Source organism: Balaenoptera musculus, chromosome 2, assembly GCF_009873245.2.
Source record: "Balaenoptera musculus isolate JJ_BM4_2016_0621 chromosome 2, mBalMus1.pri.v3, whole genome shotgun sequence".
NCBI lineage: Eukaryota > Metazoa > Chordata > Mammalia > Artiodactyla > Balaenopteridae > Balaenoptera > Balaenoptera musculus.
In genome coordinates, this window is record NC_045786.1 from 141460450 (window position 1) to 141483778 (window position 23329).

Genomic DNA, 23329 nt, shown 5'->3' on the forward strand with positions numbered 1-23329 from the left:
TTTGGTACCATGCCAAGGGCCACATGCCATTCCAAAACATGTTAAGCAACTTTCTTTTGGTTGGTGATCTCTGCCAGTGCTCTCATGGAATTTTTTTACCTATTTTATTTTTGATATTTTAATATTTAATTGTAATATTTAATATTTTTAATATTTTTACCTACTTTATTTTTAATTCAGATTGAGTGAGTTCTAGAAAGAATACCTATTAGCAGTTGACCCTTGAACAATGTGGGGTTTGGGCACCAAAACCTCCACACAGTTGAAAATCTGCGTGTAACTTATAGTTGGCCCTCCATATCTGCAGTTCCACATCCTCAGATTTAACCAACTGCAGATAGTGTAGTACTGTAGTATTAACTATTGAAAAAAAAATCTGTGTACAAGTGGACTGTGCATTTCAAACCTGTGTTGTTCAAGGGTCAAATATATACATGTTTTTAAAGCGGGAACTTAATCAGTTACCACAATGTTTTAGCAGTATACAATGTGCTTGATTTTCAAATTATAGTTTTCTAATTTTAAAAAATTAACTTTATTGAGATTACTTTACATGCATGCATTTTAATTGTATAATTTAGTGAGTTTTGGCAAAATGTATACCTGTGAAACCACCATGCCAATCAACATTTAGAACATTTTCATCACTCTAGAAAAGTTCTCTCATGCCCCTTTGAAGTTAATACCCCTCCACTCTTTCCTAGGTAACCACTTACCTACTTTCTGTCACTATAGATTTGTCTGTTCTGGAAGTTCATATAAATGGAAACCATTTATAAGTTTAAGTTTATAAGTAAGTTTAAGTTTGTATCTAGCTTTTTAAAAAAATAAATTTATTTATTTATTATTTATTTTTGGCTGTGTTGGGTCTTCGTTGCTGCACACGGGCTTTCTCTAGTTGCAGTGAGTGGGGGCCACTCTTTGTTGAGGTGTGTGGGCTTCTCGTTGCGGTGGCTTCTCTTGTTGCGGAGCACGGGCTCTAGGCGCGAGGGCTTCAGCAGCTGTGGCACGTGGGCTCAGTAGCTGTGGCTCGCGGGCTCTAGAGCGCAGGCTCAGCAGTTGTGGCGCATGGGCTTAGTTGCTCTGTGGCATGTGGGATCTTCCCGGACCAGGGCTCGAACCCGTGTCCCCTGCATTGGCAGGCGGATTCTTAACCACTGTGCCACCAAGGAAGTCCTATATCTAGCTTTTGATAAGCATAATGTTTTTAAGATTCATCTATGTTGCATCTAACAGTAGTTCATATCTTATTGCTGAGTTGTGTACCGTGATCTAAATATATCACAATTTGTCCATTCACCAGTTAAAAACCATTAGGGTTGTTTCCAATTTTGAGCTAGTGACTAAAGCAGCTCTAAACGTTCATAGTTTTTTGGTGGACGTATGTTTTCATTTTTCTTGAATTGCTGGATCAAATGATAAGTGTATGTTTTAAGTGTATAAAAAGTTCAAAACTATTTTATAAACAGTTTTCCTTTTTACACTCTCACTTTGGTTCCATTTGCTCTACATCCTTACCAACTTTTGCTGTTGTTGTTTTGTAACAACTTTTTAGTCATTCTAATAGGTGTGAAGTGTTGCCATTGTGGTTTTCATTTGCATTTTCCTGATGACTAATGATAGCATCTTTTCATGTAGTCATTTGGACAAATTCTTTTGTGAAATGTCTCAAGTTTTATTTTTTTTAATTGAGTTGTTTTCTTGTTGAGTTGTAAAAATTCTTTATATATTCTGGATATAAATATTTTTTCAAAGTCTTTGTAATTTAAAAACATTTTTTTTGAAGATCAGAATTGTTTTTAATCAAGTACCTCTGTCCCTTGGTATCCATGGGAGATTGGTTCCAGGACCTGCTGCGATACCAAAATGGAGGATGCTTAAGTCCCATACTTGGCCTTCCGTATCCACAGTTTCATGTCTTCAGATTCAACCAACCACGGATCATGCAGAACTGTATTTACTGAAAAACATCTCTGTATACACAGTTCAAACCTGTGTTGTTCAAGGGTCAACTGCATAATTTTTTTCATTTTTCTTATGGTTAATGATTTTTGTGTATTGTCTGAAAAAATTTGCCTACTCCAAGATTATAAAGATTTATTCTGTATTTTCTTCTAAAAGCTTTCTTATATTAGTTTTCCCTTTAAGGTCTATAATCTATCTCAAATTAATCTTTATTTTAGTGTGAGGTAAGGGTTTGGTTTTTTTTAATCACACATGGCTATCCAATTGCTTTAGTATCATTTCTTGAAAAAGGCTGTCCTTTTTTCCCATTGAATTACATTGGCATCTTTGTCAAAAATGACTTGACCAAATACGTAGCGGGGAGGGATTATTTCTGGACTCTATTCTGTATTTATGCTAAATCACATTGTCTTGATTACTGTAGCTTTATCTTTTCTCGAAAAATGGTCATTAAAAGGAATGAAGTACTGATACATGGTACAACATGGATGAACCTTGAAAACATAAGTAAAAGAACCCAGTCACAAAAGACCATATTTTGTATGATTCCATTATTTGGAATGTCCAGAATAAGCAAATCTATAGAGACCTGAAGTAGATTAGTGGTTTCCTAGGGCTGGGGGTTGGGAGAAAATGGGGAGTGGCTGCTAATGACTGTGGGGTTTTGGAGGGAGGGGGGCGAGGGGGAATGGAGGGTGATGAAAATGTTTTGAAATTGATTGTGGTGTTGATTGCACAACTCCTCTGTGACTATACTAAAAACTATTGAATTGTACATTTTAAGTGGGTAAATTGTATGAATCCCCCATTGAATTGCTTCCAGTTCACCATTAAATGGGTGAATTGTAAATGAATTATATCTCAAGAAACCTGTCATCTGGGCAAAATAAATCCCAGTGGCTTTTCTCTGGAAATTGAAAAGATTATTTTAAAATTTGTATGGCAATTTTAAAGAATAACCAAAACACTTTAGAAAAAGAAATAAGTTGGGAGACTTTTTTCTTAATTTTCTTTATTGTTTGACTATTTTCCATTTAATTGACTTATTTTTATTCTTTCCTTATACTCACTTTGGCTTTAATTTGCACTTGCTCTAGTGTCTGAAGAAAATTTAGATGATTTTTAAACCTTTCTTCTTTTCTAATGTAAAGTTATAAATTTCCTTCTAAGTACTTTAGTTGCATCCTACAAATTAAGGTTATATTTTTCATTACCATTTTGTTAGAAATATTTTCTAGTTTCCTCTGTCATTTTCTTTAACCCATGGGTTATTTAGAAATATCTAATTTCCATCTATTGGAGATTTATAAAATATTTTATTGATTTACAATTCCATTGTGGTAAGAGAACATACTCTGTAAGATGTCAGTCTTTCAAATCTTGTTGAGTCTTATTTTATGACCCAGTATCTGTTCTATCTTGGTACATGTTCCTGCACACCAGTAGGAATGTATATTTTGCAGCTGTTGGGTAAAGGGTGGTGTACATGATTGCCTTTTATGTTTTATATCCTTTGGTATTTAATAGTGTTTTATCACACAATAGAAGTGTTGAGTAAAAACAAATTCTCAATTTTAACTCTATGAGATAGTGCTAACTAAGAAAGTGATGGTGTTCCTCACCAAATGCAAAATTTAAATAATCAGTTATTTCATTGTATTGTGAATCTTCGCTGCTGTAATGGGGGCTTGAGAGTGGTAAACTAATAGTATGAACTGTTATGGTCAGTTTTGCCTATAGATAATTTTTTCAGGCCAAAGATATATGAGCAAAAACATTTTGTTTCAATTTCGTCATGAATTGTAATTTGAAAAATTAAAACATAAACTACCAAGTAAATAAGTCATTTTGGCAAAAGATGAATACTTAAATTTGATACAGAAAAACTAGGTGGATTAGATATTCATGTGAATCTATGTAAGATGTGGGGCTTAACATTTGTATTTCAAATCTAGTAACACAAGGTTTAGATTCTACTTTGAGTTCTAGAATGTTCTTTCAATAATCTTGAGCTTTGAGTAGACATAAGTTTTAACCAGAATGTCACAGTATGTTAAGTTACAGTGGTGTAGTAGAGTCCCTGCTGGGAAACAAAGGATTCTGTGTACCAGAGCCAGATGCACAACATTCCAGAAAGAAAATTAGAGGGCCACACAAGAAACTGACTCAGGACAAGCCAGAGCTGTCATATTTTTAATATGTTTTCCTTCTGTTAAAAAAGTTCAACCAGTTGAACGATACAAATTGTTTGGTATTGTGGGTCCAATATAGTATTGATGTATGGCCTTTATGTCTGAGACATACGGACATTTAATTAGTTCTCTTCATTGACAGGGGTGATTTGGGGGCAGTTTCACTTTCTTGGACACATGTGCCTGATTATCAGAAGGGTCTCGATAAGTTTTGCATATAACCTTGCCATCTGCTTATCTGTGAAACAGCTGTTTCCTTTACGCATTATTTTAAAGTAGCCTGCCCTATATGGCTTCCCAAACTCTTCTTAGGATACTTGTTTTTGCATCTGGAAGACCTCCTTTGTGTATTGAAAGTAGAGAAGCAATTTTAAAAGCTATTTCCCCCAAAAAATATATTAGATTATTAAAATCTTGTATTTCCCAGCAGTGTTTTCATAGAAAAAGATACCCATTCTGTTGATCCTTTGCTCATGATGTTTACTCTTTTTAACTCTGCAACAGATATAGAGGGCAGGGGTTCTTCATAAGAGCCAAGAGCAGGTGGCACTTAAGGTCCTGCCAGAAAGGTTCACTCTGTTACAGAAGATGTTATTTTTAGGAAGAGGTTATGGTGCCCTAAAATGTTTGAAAACGAACGTCTGTAGGGAATTCAAAGCAACAGTCTGTGCTCTTGAGGCCTCTAGTCTTGTGGATAAGGTAGAAATATATAAAAACCTAAATAGCAGTATAAATAGGTTATATTGAGTTGCAAATGGTTCGCAGTGTGAGTGCTGAAGATGCCGGAGCAAAGGAAATCCCTGTGGTCATGACAGGGTTGGGTTGAACACTGGAGGCTGAGTATTTTGAGAGACAGAAGGAAAGCAGCGTTAAGGCCATTTCTTGTTCTTCAGCCATCTCTGACTCATTGTATATTTTGGTAAGGAATGGATTACCTCATAATTTTTATCTTCTCTTTGCAGCCTGAAGAGTTGAGAGAAATCATTGAGAAGACTAGAGAGATGGAGCAGAACAATGGCCACTACTTTGACACAGCAATTGTGAACTCGGATCTTGATAAAGCCTATCAGGAATTGCTTAGGTTGATTAACAAACTTGATACTGAACCTCAGTGGGTGCCATCCACTTGGCTGAGGTGAAGGAAACATCCATTCTGTGGCATGATTGGACTTGATCTGGCAAACTGCCAATAGGAAGATAGCCCTGATACTTGAGCAAGTCTCTGAGAAGGTGGCAGGCAGTATAAATTGTAGACCTGTTCTTAGATCTTGAACTAGTGAGAAGAAAATCCCCTTAGGCAATTCATTAACAGCATTCTTTATTCTCTGTACATGGCTTTAGAGGTTCTTGCCTCATTTGGGGATTTTAAATGGAAGTTTTCAACAGAGCAGTTCCATTTTATCCACATAAAAACCTTTTAATTCTGTTTTCACCTAACCAAATCTTTTCTGCCTAGTCATATTTCCATGAAAAACTTTTGTGTGTATACACAGTGGTCCATGTCTCACATAGTAATAAATATTGATGTTATTTAACAGTTAACTTAAATGACTGCATGGGAATTTGTGGGTGAAGGGAAACTGTGCTTCTGTGCACTGGGCAAGACAACAGTATTTGGTTAGTCATCAGAACTACTTTTAAAAAAATGGTGCCACTTTGGTCTGGAGCTACTCTGTTAGGCTTGAATTCATTTGTATGTCTTTTAATTCTTAAAAACATTCTGTTAGAAGCACCAATTTTTTAGCTCAAACTTGTGGATCAGACTTCACTGCACACGTGAAAGGTTTATGCAAAGGTCACACCTGTTTAGACTCTGATCTAAAACATATACAACATATGCTGATCTTTTTAAAGGTATAATGATTTTCTGAATTTTTTTCTTTAATCGTTGCAACTGATTGGGTAACTTTTACTTCCTTTTCCTGATCTGCATAGTACAATAGAATGTATAAGTTACATTTTTATGAATGGCAGATATTCATATAAACTGTGTTGACTGTTAAGTTTCTTCCTCATGATGCAAATAGTTTTTTACATGCATAAAAGGACATAGCACATTTGACAGTTTTTTCATTTTTATATATGAGCACAGTATAATTTGATGACTGTGCTATATATGTAGGTAATAAACTGGAATTCTGTGATCAATATAGTTGCTGTACTGTATACTAATATTTAATAGATTGACAAATGGTCATTGATTACACTTGTTCAGCATTGGAATAAAATTATATGAGGGAAATGATATGACAATTGACTTTGAGATCAGAAGGAAAGGATGACCTGAAAGTCATTTGAACATTCTAGGAAAAGAACATTGCAGGGAAAATGTTAAGCATATAGAAATAGGTTTTTATCCTGATAAGGTCTGCCTCTTATGATCAGAATGCAACAAGCTAAATCATAAAACATTTAAGCTAATGAAACTTTCATACTGTCTCTATAGCTTGTAGCTTTAAAATTCAACTTCTGTAATTGGCATGGAAGTTAATTTGCAGTATTTTCAAGGCTTAAGGGATGGTGTGATGTGTGACGAACAACCTCAAATGTGAATGTCTTGATTTTATTTATATGGTGACTTTAGCTACAACAATTCCTGTTCCCAAAGCTAAACACTGGAATAATACTGAATTGTCACTTAATTTAACATAAGCAACTGTTTTTAATGAGTAGTTTGTCTCAGTGTCATGTACATACTTGAGTTTTTCTCCTTTGCATAATATTATTTGAACAAATTGTAGACAGTTTATATGCTGCCTTTTTCTGTTGAAATTCACATGGCCTCAAAGTTGGCTGTGGAATATATCTTGTGTGGAAATACTTTCAAGATAATGTTCCTTAGGAAGAAAGTAACATTCCTAGGTTGAGGGAAGGAATGCCATACATACTGTCTCTTCAGGTCTGAAACACTCCAGTTTATGGCAGGAAAATGCAAAGGTCACAGTGATTTTCAGCACTGAAAACAAGGCACTGTAAGTACTTAATCTTTTCAGTTTTCCAATTTACTTTCTCTTTAGGAATGAAAGGTAGTCTGTGGTAGACAGTGGAGTTTTGTGAGCTGCTTATCATAACTGACAACTATTTTCAACCCTAAGATCTAAAATGTTTGCAGTTTGAGTCAAGTTAGAATGAGATTTCAGGTGGTGTCAGTAAGTGGCTGCTGTGCTAGTCCCTGAGTTACCTGTAGACCACAGGGCCAACACTAGGGCCATGTGCTATGCAGACTCAGGCATGGCTTTAACAAGCAAGTCCAAGTCCCCTACCGAGGCACATGCTATGCCGTAGTATACTTCTTAAAAATCTAAGCTGATGAGGTATTTTGGGGATCAGTTAAGTCCTATATAATTTTCTCCTTCCTCATCAGCAGTGGTAGAGGGATAGAAATGTTTATATCCCAACTTTCCTCAATCCTGGTGATATGGATGTGCTGATATTCAACATAGTCCCTACAAAGTGAAAACTGAGTTGTTGCTGACTTCCTTGAAAGAAAATAGAAAAAAGACTTGCTCTCCACCTAGTTGTGCTCTACACCGCTCTGGCCAATTCCATTTCCTGTCCCTCTGTGGTTCTGATTGGAGACCCCAGTGTTGGGGGAGGTCTTAACCACTTATAGGAATGATACCAATCGCTAATGAAATGCACATTAGTTCAAATAAGGAAATAATCTTCCTTTACTAAATTTCCTTAAGTCAGAACAAACAGAAAGGAGAATAGTGTTTAGGTTAATCCAGATTTGCTTTCTATGAAAATCTAATGTCTGGATTTTTTTTTTCCTTTTCTCATGGCCTAAGGAATAATTTGAATGTAATTCTGTGAATGTGTGTGGAAAATTTAAACCAGGGATTTAGCCTTAATAAAGGTAACCTTTCTGACATCTATTGTTAATCCTCGTTTGTACTCTTACCCTGCCTGTATCTGCACTCTGTTGTTTTGAGATGTAACACTGCACATTGTAATGTAAAAATAAAAAGTAAAATTATATTTCAAATTTAAAAAGTCACTGAATACTTTCTCTTGCTGTGTTTATATCCTCTGCCATTCAAGGTTTCAACACATCTAAAATGACCCACCCTTGTCTTCAAGTTTTGCCAGAATCAAGTCCATTGGAACCTCTGGGTGAAACACAAATACATTTTAATTTATTCTTCACAGTGGGGGAGTGCCCCCTACTGGCACAAATGGAGATTCTGTTTCCTTAATTGTTTGTTTAAACTGTATTAAAGATAGACAACTTAAAGCTGTGTACTCTAGAACTAGTTTTCTGGGGAAGAAGGTATGTAATACTCAGGCGAATTCCACTATATGCAACCACCGATTTGAGAACACCAAGGATAGGATGAGTTGTTGACAAATATATAACATATTTTCATTCTCCATTCTTCATCCCTCCCCTTTTTCTATAATACCTACTCTGTATCTCGCAAAGGAGGCCAAATCATGTACCAAAAAGTGTTTGTTACACATACACACACCTGCTACCCCGGTCCAGCTTTCTATTCCTATTCCTGATCTACTCCCTTCCCATACAGCTCAGATCACCCCAACCCCACGCAACAAATTTTCTGTCCACTCTTTTGTCTCTTTCTTTTTAACAATATGCTAAACTATAAAATCTTCTGCACTTTTGTAGGGAGGGTAGCCAAAGGCAGTAAGTACCAGAGGTTTATGGTGCCACAGGAAAAAATCTAGGGTACCTCTCTGGCTTAGTTCCTTAAGGTGATCATAAATTTATCTAAATGAAAACCCACGAAACCTGGCTCTCTGCATCTACTTTCCAGCTAATTTTTGCCTCCTACAGAGCCGTACATATCACTTACTTACTTAAGAACCAAGGCTCTGAAATCAAGATACATTTGGCCTGCCTTCCACCTGCAAAATGGAGATGATGATGGTATTTATAACAAACTCACTAGAGGAGTGTTGTTGGGAGGATTAAGCAGTTGTTACCTATTTATTATTTTCAAGACTTCTTATGAACTCAGTTGTTTGTTGGTTTTCCAATCAATCAATCACTACTGAATTTACATTTAATCTGAGATTTTATTGTGAGCAGCAACAGGATTTCCTAAAAACCAGCTCCTCCAGGACAGGCCTTATGTCTTTACCTTTACCCAAAGAAGTTTTTAACATAGGGGAGGCAAAAAGGATAGAAGTTAAGGATGTAAAAATTCTGAAGGCAGGTAGACTGCCTGGATTTAAATCTGGGATTCACCACTTCAAGCTCCTTGTGCCTCAAAATTTTCTTCTGTGAAATGCAGGATTAAAACAATCCGTACCTCTTAATGGTTGTTGTGATGAGATAATAATATAGATAGATAAAACACAAATGTCTAATACCACTAAGCTATTTTATAGTAGGTCTTTGTTAAATTTATGCAAAATAATTACTTTAAAATTACCTACTTTAAAATTAGCCTAGGCTGTGATGATATCAGTTGATTTAAACACAGTACGGTTAAGGCTAGTGTCACAATTTCACTAATTAAAAACTGTTCCATGGCCAGTCACGTCAAACAATGCCTATAACTGAGTGCAGGAAAGCCTGAGTAATCATGGATGGCTCACACCAGATCAAACTACTAAAAACCTCAGTCAGTCACCTGATATGGCCATTCAAATGCCTCAAGTTGTTACTGCTTATAAAATAGTACAGTTACCTTATTACTCTCAAATGGGAATTAATTAGTATTTTTTCTTAGAAAAAACAGCAGTAATAATAAGCCCTCTTAACTCATTGGCAATCAATCATATTTATTAGTATCCCAGAATTCAACAATCAATCACTCACCTCAGTAAGTTTATTAGTAAAAAACACTGAAATATGAAGGGGGGAAAAAGGGAAGCTACCCACTACATACATGTCTGCAGAGAAAGCTCTTTTTGGATGCCAATCCCATGTGGTGATCTGAGCATAAGAACACAACTTAGCAGTAAATTCATTAAAAAGGAACAACTCATTTTTAAATCATTTTACTGTTTATTACCATAGTCACATTTGAATTGGCAGAACTGTTCCCATGACAGACAAGACAGACCTGTCATTCAAGGAAGAATAAGTGAAGGTTTTCATAAAGCTTGAGGAGAGAAGTCCCACAGTAACTAACACAAGGATGGCTGCAGCAATCTCAGACAATGGTGTGCAAGTCGGTAGGAACAAAGGGTGTTCCAGCAGTAGCTTTCCTACATGTGTTGGCCTGAGACCACTGCTGTTTCCTTAGGGGAATTTCTTAATATGTTGGTAAGCAGATCACTTGCAACAGACATGTAAGTGCAGTAGGGTGACACTTCGCAGAATAAATTCTATAAGTCTCTGGGCAGGTTCTACAAATCTCATTGGTGATAAATGGTTGCTGAACTATGATTCTGCAAAGGTAATCCCATAAACGGACATCAGGGAATTTTACAACTGGTGAAATTCTTAGGCCAAAAATTAAATAGCCACACATACCAAACCTACACACCGTGCATTAAAATGATGCCATGTTAGGCCTTCTGAAAGAATCAGCAGAAAAGATTATTCAAAGAGAAGATCCTCATCCTTCTCTTCAGCCAGAAGATTAGCAGGCTCCATCACCTCTCCAGCTGCCCTCCGTTGTTCCAAGTCCTTCTCAGACTTTTCCTTGAGAATCTTTTTCTTCTCCTGTATTTTCTTTAACCTATAAAATAAAGGAGGGAATTTTCTGAATGCTGTTTTGGTACTAAGTAGAATTGATTTCTTCTAGTTCTGTAACAAGGATAATAAACACCTACAAAGTAGAACAAAATTCTACCTTTATTAATTTCAATTTCAGTAACATATTTATAACCCATTTAAAAAAAAAAGATTTGAGGTAGAATACACACACATTTTAAGCTAATAACTGATTTCAAAAGCTCCTGTCTCAGGGTGAATAAACTTTGATGTCCACTCCCTGATAACGGAACAGGTTTTCAGCATTCAGACATTAAAATTTTGGATCATTCAATCTGGATTACCACAACCCTGCACATCAACTGAAGGACAAACTAAATTTTGCTAATTACGATTATAAATCATACTCAGATGCTACTCAAGGTCCAAGACAGCTATGCCTTTCCTGAATACGCCTGCCTTCACCTATCTCCCACTTCTCTGAAACTGACACACTGACCCCTGCACACCACCTATTTTAGTATTTATTGTCCCTACTAGCTCTAAATGTTCAGAGCTAATTCCTGTACAGGTATCATTTCTCTCCAAGTACTCTCTCTAATGGTATGATTTATATTATTATGTAATGCCCCCAAATACTTTATACTTTCTCCTGGAACATTTTCAACACGCAATACATATTTGTTGATTGACTGATTAATTCCAGTTTCTTTTTATGTGGGAGACACCCCATCTAAATCATTGTCTCATTTTAAAGAATTATCAAGGCTATTTATAGTTTCTCCGAAGGGCCTAAGTTTTCAGAGATGCCATATTTTAGGTGTGTGCAAAACTTGGCACAGATCTGTCTCCACAGCCTTTGGCAATATTATTTCTTGTTTCTTATCAGAATAAAATACAAGTTGTACTAATTCTTTCTTTTTTTTAATTTTTTTTTATTTTTTTGCCCACGCTGCACTGCATGTGGGATCTTAGTTCCCTGACCATGGATCAAACCCATGCCCCCTGCAACGGAAGCGTGGAGTCTTAACCACTGGACAGCCAGGGAAGTCCCAAGCTGTGCTAATTCTAAAGAACATAAGCCAACATGTCTCAGAAAATCGAGCTTTTGGAATATGGAAAAACAAAAAATGATCAATAACTGCAAATTCCAACAAACCTATAGAACTCTTCTCTCTCTCTCTCATCCAGCTCTGTGATGATATAAGCAAGGGTACGTTCAATCCGGGGAATGATGACTAGGGTTTAAAAAATATATATATAGTGAGAACTTCAAACCTTTTTTCAAATTGCCAGTGCTCATTTGTATAACAACTAACTTATTTTTTCTAACTGTAAAATAAATGTACATTTAATGCAAAAAACAAAAACACAAAGAAATAAAATGAAGTATAATCCAACCACTCTATAGTTAGCTATTATAAATATTTTGGAATATGCCCTCATACTGTCTTTTCTATGGACAGGTAACACCGGACCATGATATATACAACACTGAATATACTGAATTTATATGAATATGTAACATTGAACCACAGATGTTATTTTAAATACAACAGCAATCCACTGTTAAAAACTGGAGCATTGAGCAGAGAGAATACAGTAAGTTGAATTTTGTGTTAATCGTAAGGTTCTACTTTACACAGAATTTGCCTATTCTGCTTCTAGAATGTGAACTCCTTGTGAATTGGAACTGTTACCTTATCCATTTTGTTTTGCTTGCAATTCCATGCAAGAGGTTGGCACAAGCAAGCAGTCAGGAAATGTGTTTTGAGTTTTTTAAAAATGAGATAACTTCCTTTTTAACACTAATAGAGCCCAAGCAAAATAATTTCCTTGCTGCTCAAATTTTGCTCCTTTCTTACTTTAAAATTGAATAAGTGTTCCTTTAATGAAAACTGAGTTTCTTAAGCAAAAAGTACTGTGGCAACATTCAGCAGTCATAGTTTTAAAATAATGAAATGAGAGATGGAAAATAAATGCATCCAATGGGAAAATTTATTTTTAGAAATCAAGGAGAACAGCAAGAGAACAGGACATAAGGCCTAAGAAAGAGAGATTTGAAGTTTAATACTTCATGTGTTCAAAAACATTTATCACTCAGTCATTGGAAAGAACTTACAAAAACATTAGGGCTCTTGAGAAATAGTTTCACCTTTTATTCATGAATAATCAGAAATGAGTAAAACATTCCGTACTTTCTAACTCACCACTCTCCCCTAACTACCCCCTAAATCATACACACACTTCTAGCAAAGGATTTACTAACAGTTATCTGTATTACTGACTCGCTGCCCTTCCCACTGTGGGCAGGGGCAACATCTTATTCACCGGGCGATCAGTGCCTGACTCCTAGTAGGTCCGTGACAAATGTGGAGGTGCGGACAAGAGGATGGACAAAGAGCCTCACAGCAGCTTACACTCACCATGTTCAATGGCATTTACACGCCTGTTGGTTATCTTAATAGCTTCATCCAAAGTAACAAAGGAAGTCTAAAGTAAGAGGATAAATTAATAATGTAAGCACAAAGTCTTCCTAATCATGCCCTGTCCACCACTTGCCTTCACTCAGCACTTGTAGAAAACATTTGGAAACCAAGACTACTTCTTTTCAACATACTTAAAGAACAGAAAATTCTTATGAGATTTCCATAGAGCTAACATGATTTCCATTCTATTAGAATTTGTTTCCTTCAGACTCACCTGAAGTTATAAAAATGGCAAGAGAAGAGAATCATACACTAATGACCTAGATATATATTAACTGGCCACAAAGTGGGGGGGGGGGGAAAGGCTTTCATGCATAAACCATATTATATTTGCATTTAAATCTATATTGACTATTGCTGTTCTCACCTAGCCAAGAGTGAAACTATACCATTGCACAAACATTTTGCTAGTAGTAAAAAGTAGGGACAATGGTGCAGAAGCCACCATTTCAGAAACTTACCTGCAGCGAAGCTAGTTCCACCAGTAGTTCCACTGCTTTGGCATAATTCCTCTTCAGTTTAGCCAACTGTTCGCCACCTCTGGCTAAACCAGTCAGTTCATAACCTGAAAGAACCAGTCAGACAACATTTGTATTTAGGGTGTAATCTTCCCCATAAACTTCCCAAAAGAAGATAAGTCAGAATAATACCAAACATGGAAAAACAAATTCACTAACCCAAACACTAAGTGCCCATTTCACTCCCCCAAAACTGTAGGACATGTTGCTGAATAGTTTTGCACAAGGATACTATTCTAAATCTAACTATAGGAGAAGTTAGCTTGCTGGATTAACCAATGCACCCCTTCCCTTTGTAGATTATACTGCCTGATGCCCCAGTACGGTTGACACTCTCTGTTAACAGGTGACTCTTTAGAATATTCTACTTCTTTATTCAAGCAGTACTAAATATTTGATGTGAACCAATTTAATATGAGGGCCAAAGAAAGAATATCGTTGTTTCTATGAAAGAAAACTGATTACTTTGGAAAGACTCAACAACGATGCATTACTACCTGAAACATGCTGTCAAATTAGGAAAAGGTGAGACAATTATAAAAAAATTGGGCAGGCTGGCTACAAAAGTCTAGGAAGATTCAGCATTCAGACTGTATCACAGTGTCTGAGATCTTACTCTACTTTAAAAAGACCCAAACTGGAAATTATAAACAATGCATTATGGGTGTGGTTTATGCAGAAAGACAACATGGAAGTCTAATCAGTGGATTCATACTCAAAGAAAGGCCATGGCCTTATATTTTTAAAATTGCAAATGACTCTATAAATTTCTAGGTTGAAATAAAATATTTTAAGCAATGTACAATGTTTTGTGACTCCCTGCAATAACACTTTTTTGATTAACTGATAAACTATTGTCCCAAATGTATCTGATAAGAAGGCTTCTGGACTTCCCTGGCGGTCCAGTGGTTAAGACTCCACACTCCCAATGCAGGAGGGCACGGGTTTGATCCCTGGTCGGGGAACTAAGATCCCACATGCTGCCCGGGGAGGCCCCAAAAAAAAAAAAAAAAAAGAAGGTTTCCAACACTGGAACCACTGAACTCTAAGCAGGTCTATTTATCATCATTTTCCAGAATAAGGTTCATTTAAAGAGGAACTGGAAGAACCCAGAGACACACACATAAAAAGTTTCACACTTACTGTCAGTTCCTTCATGGTAATGTTCAAATACTGGCAAAGTAACACCTGTTAAACACAGAAACATATATGGATTCACAAACATGTCCTTGAAGTACTGTTTCTTAACCACTGTTTCCCGTGTTTCTTTTTCAGCAAATACTCAAAAGTCTAGAGATTGCCTGGAACTGTAACTCGTTTCAATGAATGAATTTAGAAACCTTCCTTCTTAAGTGTTCATTCCTATTCAAAAGTCAGATTATCCTTAGTAAGGGATCTGGTTGTTACAATGTTTGTTTTTTTTTCTTTTATCTTTGAGGTATACATATACAAATAATTGCACATATTTAATGTATACATTTTGATGAGTATAGAAATATGCATACACCCATGATACCATCATCACAATTAAGGTAATAAACATATCCATCACCTCCAAAAGATTTGTGCCCCTTTTCCTGTGTGTATGTGTTAAGAACACTCAACATGAGATCTACTTTCTTAAGTTTTTAAGTGCACAACACCGTTATTAACTGTAACTATACTACTGTACAGCAGTTCTCTAAAATGTATTTATCTTGTATAACTGTAACTTCACATCCACTGAACAATAGCTTTCCCCACCCCCATCCCCTGGCAACCACCAGTAAACAATAGTTTTAACATGTAAAGCCAATCAACTTTGTCTAAGGAGAAAAGATTAATTGGGCCATCAAGATCTTGCTGTATAAACGGGTTAATTTTAAAATGTTATCTTTTCTCCGCTAAGAGTTCCAAAGGGTTGAAAAGTTACCTGCTACATTATCTTTCTTTGCTCTAATCTTCACTTGGGCTTTATTTACATTTTGGATTACTGTGGTGCTGCAGAAAAAGAAAAGGCCTTGATTTAGCTGAGTTTTTAGAGTGAGAAATAAACCATCAGGGACCCATCAGGTGACTTCAACAAAAGTAAGATGTCACGATTATGCTTTGATGAGTGTCTTCTTTCAGAAAAGAACAATCACTGCTACCAGAGGAGGGCCTCAGAGAGCAAAGTATGAACAATATTCAAACATTAGCCATAAGAATACAAAGAATGATTTTAATGTACATGGAGTGCTTAAGTTTTCAATCAGACATGTGGTGCATGGATGTGACTTTAGGGATTTTCATTCCACTAATGTAATTTGGAGAAAACATTCCTTCCTTCTGGGTTTGCTGTTCAAACCTCTAGGTGTGTCTAAGCAGGAGTTCAATTTCTTTACCTTGGAATCTATCTAATTTCCATCTGGCTTTGTCTGACTCCCCACCTGTTACTATCACAAAATAAAGTGTCTTCCCCATAACCACCCTAAAACACTTTCACATACCACATACACACTCTTTATTCCCACCCTCTCATGGAAAAGTCAATGCAAATTGTTATCCTACCAACACTGGCAAAAAGTAAAAGTCTACTACTTCAAAAGGTCTTATGCCCCTCAAGCTGTAAGACTGTCCACAGGTAATGTTCCCAGATAACACAAACTAAGAATGGAGGCACTGTGTTATTGGTAAAGAAGACTAAAATCAAAAACCCTGAAAACTTCCATTTCTGCCCCTGAGTAGTCATTTGACTTTAGGAAGGCACTGAACTTAAACTGAGAACAACAATGCTCACCTGGTCCACCTCACAGGCTTATGTGGAGAATCAAATGACATAACTAAACATATGTAAAGCAATAACTAAGCCATTTTGTACACTTTGTAAAGCACATATTGACATATGCCATAAAGTCCATGCCCTTTAAACAACCAATTCCATTCTCAAAAATTTTCCTAAGGAAATAATTCAACAGAAATTAAAAAATATATACATAAAGATGTTCATGGCACCTTTTCTAGTAATCCAAAAATCTGAAAATCAACCCAAAGGCCCACCATTACAGGAAAACATTAATACATTATCATACATCTAAAGATTATGCAGCGATGTGAAAATAGGGAAGAATGTTTATGATACAATACTAAATGAAAATGGACTGTAAAATATTAAGTATTCTGTGCCTGCAACTATGTAACAGATACACATGGGTGGTAATAAACACAAAAGTGTTAAGGTGATGGGGTTAAAAGTGTTCTTATTATTACTATATCATTTGTCTTTAATGCTTATGTATTTTTTTAAATTAAAAGAGGCTTTTAAATGAAATTATGAACATGATAGCACTTTGTTTTTCAGAACACCCCACTTAAGTGTTCTTACCTGAAGTCCCCTGCTGTGAACTTGGCTTCAGCAAGTGAAAAGGCAGCTTCTCTCATCACTTCACCCATCAACATTTTAGTCTGGAAAAGCAAAAACCAACAGCCAATTCAACCAAGTTTTTTACAGGGAAAAATCATATCATAATCATGTTCCTTTAACAACTATCAGTATTTTACACCAGGTGTACATGTAAATATTGATTTGGTAACAATAAAATAAATATATCCAATTTCGGGCTTCCCTGGTGGCGCAGTGGTTAAGAATCCGCCTGCCAGTGCAGGGGACGTGGGTTTGAGCCCTGGTCCGGGAGGATCCCACATGCCGCGGAGCAACTGGGCCCGTGTGCCACAACTACTGAGCCTGCGCTCTAGAGCCCGCAAGCCACAACTACTGAAGCCCGCGCGCCTAGAGCCCGTGCTCTGCAACAAGAGAAGCCACCGCAATGAGAAGCCCATGTGCCAAAACGAAGAGTAGCCCCTGCTCGCCGCAACTAGAGAAAGCCCGCGCACAGCAACGAAGACCCAACATAGCCAAAAATAAATAAAATTTAAAAATTAAAAAAAAAAAAGAAAAAATATATATATATCCAATTTTGCTTGAACAGTTTTGGTTATGGTTACTAACAATGTTGCAAAACCATGAGTTTTATAATTAAAATACTGGAATAAAGGCACTAAGAAATAGGAAACTGAACCTTTACTGAAGGGCCTACCTTATTCCTGAATGAGTCCATGCTGATTTGCTCAAATTAATCTTTTAAATTCACTATACTGCTCTCAAAATCCTAATGGCACAGTGATTCTAAAATCTGGAATATTTAATGTTTGAGAATACCCAGTAATTTTTTTGAAAGAGAAGAAAAACTGGGACAGGTGGGTAGAAAGTTACCAGACAGGCCAGAGGACAGTTATAATCAATACTGGGGAAAGAGCATTTCGGGCATTAGAAACAGCTAATGCAAAGGTCCTAGAGGAGGATGTTAGAAAAAAAGCTCCAGATGAGATGAGAGGGGCAGGCAGGGGCCAGAGTAGATCAAGTGGGGTTTGGGGGCAAGAGTAAAGAGTTTGAATCTTATTAAATGTACTTGCTGAAACCTGTTACATTTGTAATGGCATTTTGACTTTTGAAAGAAAAAAGTTTAATTAAAATGCCAACAGCCGTGCTGGATTTTCCATAGATGCTTCTAAAAGAAATACAATTCTAAGCAAACTTCATTCTACCTCTATTATCTTCTTAAGGATCTGTCGAAATCGAAGAGTTAAGGCGTCAGATTTTTTCTTTAGGAGGTTTCGACCCGTCTGTGCTCCTTTTAACCGAGCCCTCATGATGGTCTGTGCCCTATGTAAATAAAGTTAAAGACATTTAAAATAAAAATACTTCCCCAATATGGTGTTAAAATTATGCTAATTCCTTGATGTCATGAGAGCGAGAATATGTACCATTTGTAACTGACAGGCTTAATTGGTTTCTCAATACTGTAGATTTCCACCCTCAGTGTTCCATAAATAAGAAGTCTTTTTTATTTAAAACAGAAACAATCCTTTAATAAATAAGTATTTAATAATTTGATAAATAAGTTACTAACATTAATAATTTAATAAATAATTATTATAATAAATATTATTACTTAATAATTGGTTAATAATTTAATAAATTTTATTATGATTTAATAAATATTTATTAGAACTATTTTATGATGCCAGCATAGTTTAAATACTTGATTTGTGAGTTAAAACAGTGTATGTTTCCATTAGGGATGCACTAAGAATTAAAAAAAAAAATCTGTCCAATCATATATATCAAAATTTGAAATGCATTTACCTTCAGGACCAACAATTCTACTTTAAGGGATTTATCCCCCTGATTTACTCCCACATGTACACAAAAACATGTACAGGGTCAAGGATGAGTAGTCCAGCCTTATTTGTAATAGCAAAAGGGTGGGAACAAGTTAAATGTTCCACAAATCATGGTTCATCATACAATAGAATGATATGAAGCCATTAAAAAAAAAGAGGAAGGAAAAGAAAAAAAAAGGGGAAGGTAGATCTGCATGTGCTCCTCATATTACATTGTCTCAGTTATGCACAGTAAGGGATGAATGTGCTTATATAGATAAAGAGAATAGTTCTAGAGAGGTTCACAGAAAGTGGTAACAGTTTCCTTTGGAAAATTAGGTTGAGTGAAAAGAATGGATTTACTTTTTACTACTATATTCTGTTTTACCTTCTGTATTTCATACCACAGTCATTTATCACTTTTTCCATTAAAAGTGTGGCATTGAAGTGTTTTGATATCATCAATTAAGACTCTACTACCAATCACTTTACTAATTTGTAAATTACTCCAGGTAACAAATGACACATATAAGTAAACATTTCTGAGAAGTGACAAGCCATTGATACCTCCTTACCTCCCTATTTCAATCTTTTCCCATCAGAAACCCCAAAACCAAAGTCAAGAAAGCAACAGCAGAAATTGACATTTCCATTCTTGCTACCATATGCCACATAAAATTTAATAATGAGAAAAACAAAGTGGATAATAAGATTCAATAATCAATTGTATAACATACTTAAAGTGATTTGTTTAAGGGGACATAATTTCATATGACTGGTGTTATGACCAACTGCAAAATAGTTTTTGCTAAACTTCTGACTAAATTCTTAGATTATACTGAATCTTCTACCATAGGCCAAAGGTTACTAAAACAATTCTATAGCTGGAAGGGGCTTTAGACATTATCTTGAAAGATAGGAAAACAAAGCTCAGAAAAGTGAAATGACTTTCCCACAGTCCCTCGGTGAAGAAAACGCAGAGCAAGACCTGAAACAGATTTCTGACTCCAGGGATTTAACCAAGGTTCAAACCTAGGTCCACTGTACCCCAACCATGTGCCATACTGCCTCACCTATAGATTAAGGGGACATAATTCAGGTGAACAGTTCTGTCTTTGAAAAACTAGCTATCAATGGCTGAATTTGCACTGACTAGCCTCACTGGAGGTCTAACCAAGTGAAGCTGGTTCAGCTTCCAGCCTGAGCAAGAGCTATGCACCCCAACGTGTACATTTAACATACCGTGTTGTTGACACTAACCACCAGACTTTGGGCTCAAAGAGTTGAACCAAATTTAAGTCAAATCCTAGTACTGCAAATGGCAGCAAGTTTACAGTAAAAAGGTGAACTGGTTCATAAAACTGAATTCACCACGCTAATTTTAATTTCCTCCTATATTTAATTTATTTTCTCATGAAATAGACAAATTTTAATTCTTGAGACTCAAAGAGTGACTTGCCCAAGGGCTTACAGCCAGTGTGTAGGAGAACCTGGATGTGACTGACCTCTGTTGACTCCAAATCCTTCATGCCTCTTTTGCTTCCACTCTAAACTTGTTTTGCTCTCTCTGGTGCCTAAGTGGGTGACAGCCCCATTTCACAGGATAGCACTGTAAGGTAGTAGTGTCTGAAACAGAAGTCACTAGTGTATTTTCTAGCCTCGCTCTTTAAACACTTGCTCTTTTACAAGTTACAGAGCTGCTTGGCCCTACAAAAAATGTTTGACCTTCAGCTAGGATGATGACTTTGCTTCCGGCTGAATCAAAAACATCTGACTACATGACAAAGTACCTGCTGATAAGCCTTGGGGAAAATATTTAGAGAAGCAGTTACTTCCTGCACCTGATTTTCCTCTCAATTGGCAAGCTGAGTACTCTCAAATAGCAATTTTCACCTTCACAAACCTATCATTCTTGTCTAAGCCCAAAGAGTGTATTTTCACCTCTTAGTCTCAAAGTAAAAACAAAAAACAAAATGTTAACATTCTGACTACTATCAAAGATAAACACAGCCAGACATTAGTTAAAGCTGTGAAAACAGATATTATTCAGTAACCACTGACAGCAGGGGAAAGAGCTGAGCTCCTTTCCGATTGTGCACAGGTGATTAGACATTTTAAAATGAGTGAGGAGAGTGAGAGTGGATGCCAGTCAGAGAAAAATTCCAAAAGGTTGGGCACTGGAAATGCCATCAGGCCAGCTGTGTCTGCTAGCAGGCAATTAAGGAAGGGAGGTCGGGGCATAGTCTCAGGTGTTGCATAGAACAAAGAGTAAATTCTCCTGGCTGGATGAGTTTTCTCAAGCAGGCATTTTACTAGGGGCTGGAGTCATTCTAGGAACTTAGCCTTAGGCTACCAGAAGCCATGCTAGAGTCTGGTGTCTCTTAGGGCAGAGGTTTGGATGGAGTCAGAGTCTTTAAGTGCTGGGAGTTCTACAGTCCTCACTACCCCAGGGTAGTCCTGATCCTTATCTATTTCACAGGCACTGCCTTTCTCCACAACTGACTTACTTCCCACCTAGGACGAACAGCTATTAGAAAGTCAACAGGCGAAGGTAGAAACCAAACAAACAAAAACCCCTTGATTTCATTAAAAGCTGTAGCCACCCAGGTAGGTACAGAAATCTAGGTTTGGGGTTTAAATATAACTCTTATTTTAAGCATCCTCAGATTCTCTGAGAAAAAGTCAGAATAAAGAAAAACAACAGAACACCCCCAAAGAGATAGGACCACAATCAAAAGATCTAAGTGTCAAAACCAAAACTGATTTTCTGCTCCTCAGTGAAAAAAAGAGGAAAAGGAAGAGGGGCAGGGGGAGGGGGAGAGGGCAAATAAGAACAATCTTTACCTTCCACACGTCGTTAGGCACATTTGAGAAAACTTAAAATTTTTCTCCTAACAAAGAATTCAGGCCCAAAGAGAAAGGAGGCCACAACTGAACAGATTCCACGGCATGGGTTCATTCAAGTAACATTTTTTGTGGACCTTCTGTGGATTAATAATCAAGACACTTCTCATCCTGGAGAGAGCTCACAGTTCAGTGGTAAATATACATGAACAAATATGCGCTTTACAATGTGACGGGTGATATTAACAGAAGTCTGAATGAGATGCAATGGTGACAGAACAAAAGGAGTGCCTCGGAAATTCAGGTATAGCTTCCCACCGCACGTGACATTTCAGGGGATCTTGGAAAATGAGTATGGGTATCCAAGATCGAACCTGACGCCCATTTTAGGGCGATTCGATTCAACCCCCAAATTGGCTTAGAAGCCTGCTTCCCACCGCAGTAGACTTCCCTTCTCAAAGCATTTATCAAACTTCGTCCGTTTATCTATCCCTCCACTAAACTGTGAGCTCTGTTAGGGCAAGAGTGGCGACGATTCATAGTTATATAAATCCAGTGTCCGGATCAATAAGGGAATATGGAATGAATGGCTCGATTAATGATTAAAGTCAGCGGATCTCTACAAAAGCCAGCAGGCCGGGCGCCTGTTCTCACGGGCTGGACTTGCTCTGTCCAGTCTGGTTCACTCAGAGGAATGTGTAAGGGGCCCCTGAGGGAGCCTCGCCTTGGACTCACGAGAAGAGACTGGAGAGAGCTCAGGGTCGGCCCAGGAAACAAGGAGCCCCGCTGCTGGTCCAGGGTATGGAGGGACAGCGGCTCGGGCAGGTCTTCCTGAACACCTGTTCGTTCCATTCTTTTACTTACATTCGCGAGGGAAAGATTTCAATTCGGTCTTTGCCCGACATTCTGACGATGACTGTTCGGCCCGGGTCCCTGGCCGGGCAATCGTGGCTGCAACAAGCCCAGCCACTGAGTCTTGCGCCACCTGAGTCAGCTGGTTGTGTCACGTGACCCCCTGGCGTTGCTAAGAGGCAGCCAGGATACGCCTTCTTCACTTCCGCTTCCTGTCGGTAAGGGTGGGGGGGTAGGGGGTGTGGGGAAGGCGACAGGAAGAAGGCGATGCCCGGATGTTGAGGCGCGCGCACCCCGGAACCGCCCCTCATTTCCGGTTCATCTTCTAGCCCCCACCCCCACCCCCGGTCTCCAGCTCCCAGGCGGCTGCGCAGGTCGAGGCGCAAGAACAGGGAAGAGTACACTCCTTCTCTTCCTCCACTTTTCATCTTTGGTCACAGCGCCACCCATGGTTGACTAAAGCTTTCAGAGAGGATTTATTTTTCAGGGACAAGGAATCAGAGTCCTCCCTCTTACCTGCACCTTGAAGGTTACTTAGCGAAAGCTAAAGACAGCGAGAAAACGTACTTTTCAGGTCCTCCTAAGGTCCACATTCGTCTTTGTTCTCGGAGGACCTGGACTCTATGGTCAGTGACGAAGAGGGGGGCCTCCATCCTG

At 37.5% G+C, this 23329-nt stretch overlaps 2 protein-coding genes across 2 annotated transcripts in view; one reads left to right on the forward strand and one right to left on the reverse strand.

Moving 5' to 3' along the window:
* Positions 1-8145, forward strand: part of MPP5 (membrane palmitoylated protein 5) — a 103154-nt gene extending 95009 nt beyond the window's left edge. The window contains 1 exon segment of the mRNA XM_036844044.1: positions 5120-8145. Within this exon segment, the coding sequence (XP_036699939.1) occupies positions 5120-5296 (177 nt within the window). The 3' untranslated portion in view covers positions 5297-8145.
* A 1743-nt stretch (positions 8146-9888) lies between these two features.
* ATP6V1D (ATPase H+ transporting V1 subunit D) lies at positions 9889-23325 on the reverse strand. Its single transcript, XM_036841931.1, has 10 exons — positions 23240-23325; positions 22685-22884; positions 18359-18476; positions 17139-17218; positions 15708-15775; positions 14939-14983; positions 13739-13842; positions 13215-13281; positions 11948-12026; positions 9889-10813 (listed from the first exon to the last, which is right to left on the reverse strand). The coding sequence occupies exons 2-10, from the start codon at positions 22723-22725 to the stop codon at positions 10672-10674; spliced, it is 744 nt and encodes a 247-aa protein (XP_036697826.1). The 5' UTR covers positions 22726-22884; positions 23240-23325; the 3' UTR covers positions 9889-10671.
* Between the last annotated feature and the right edge of the window lie 4 nt (positions 23326-23329).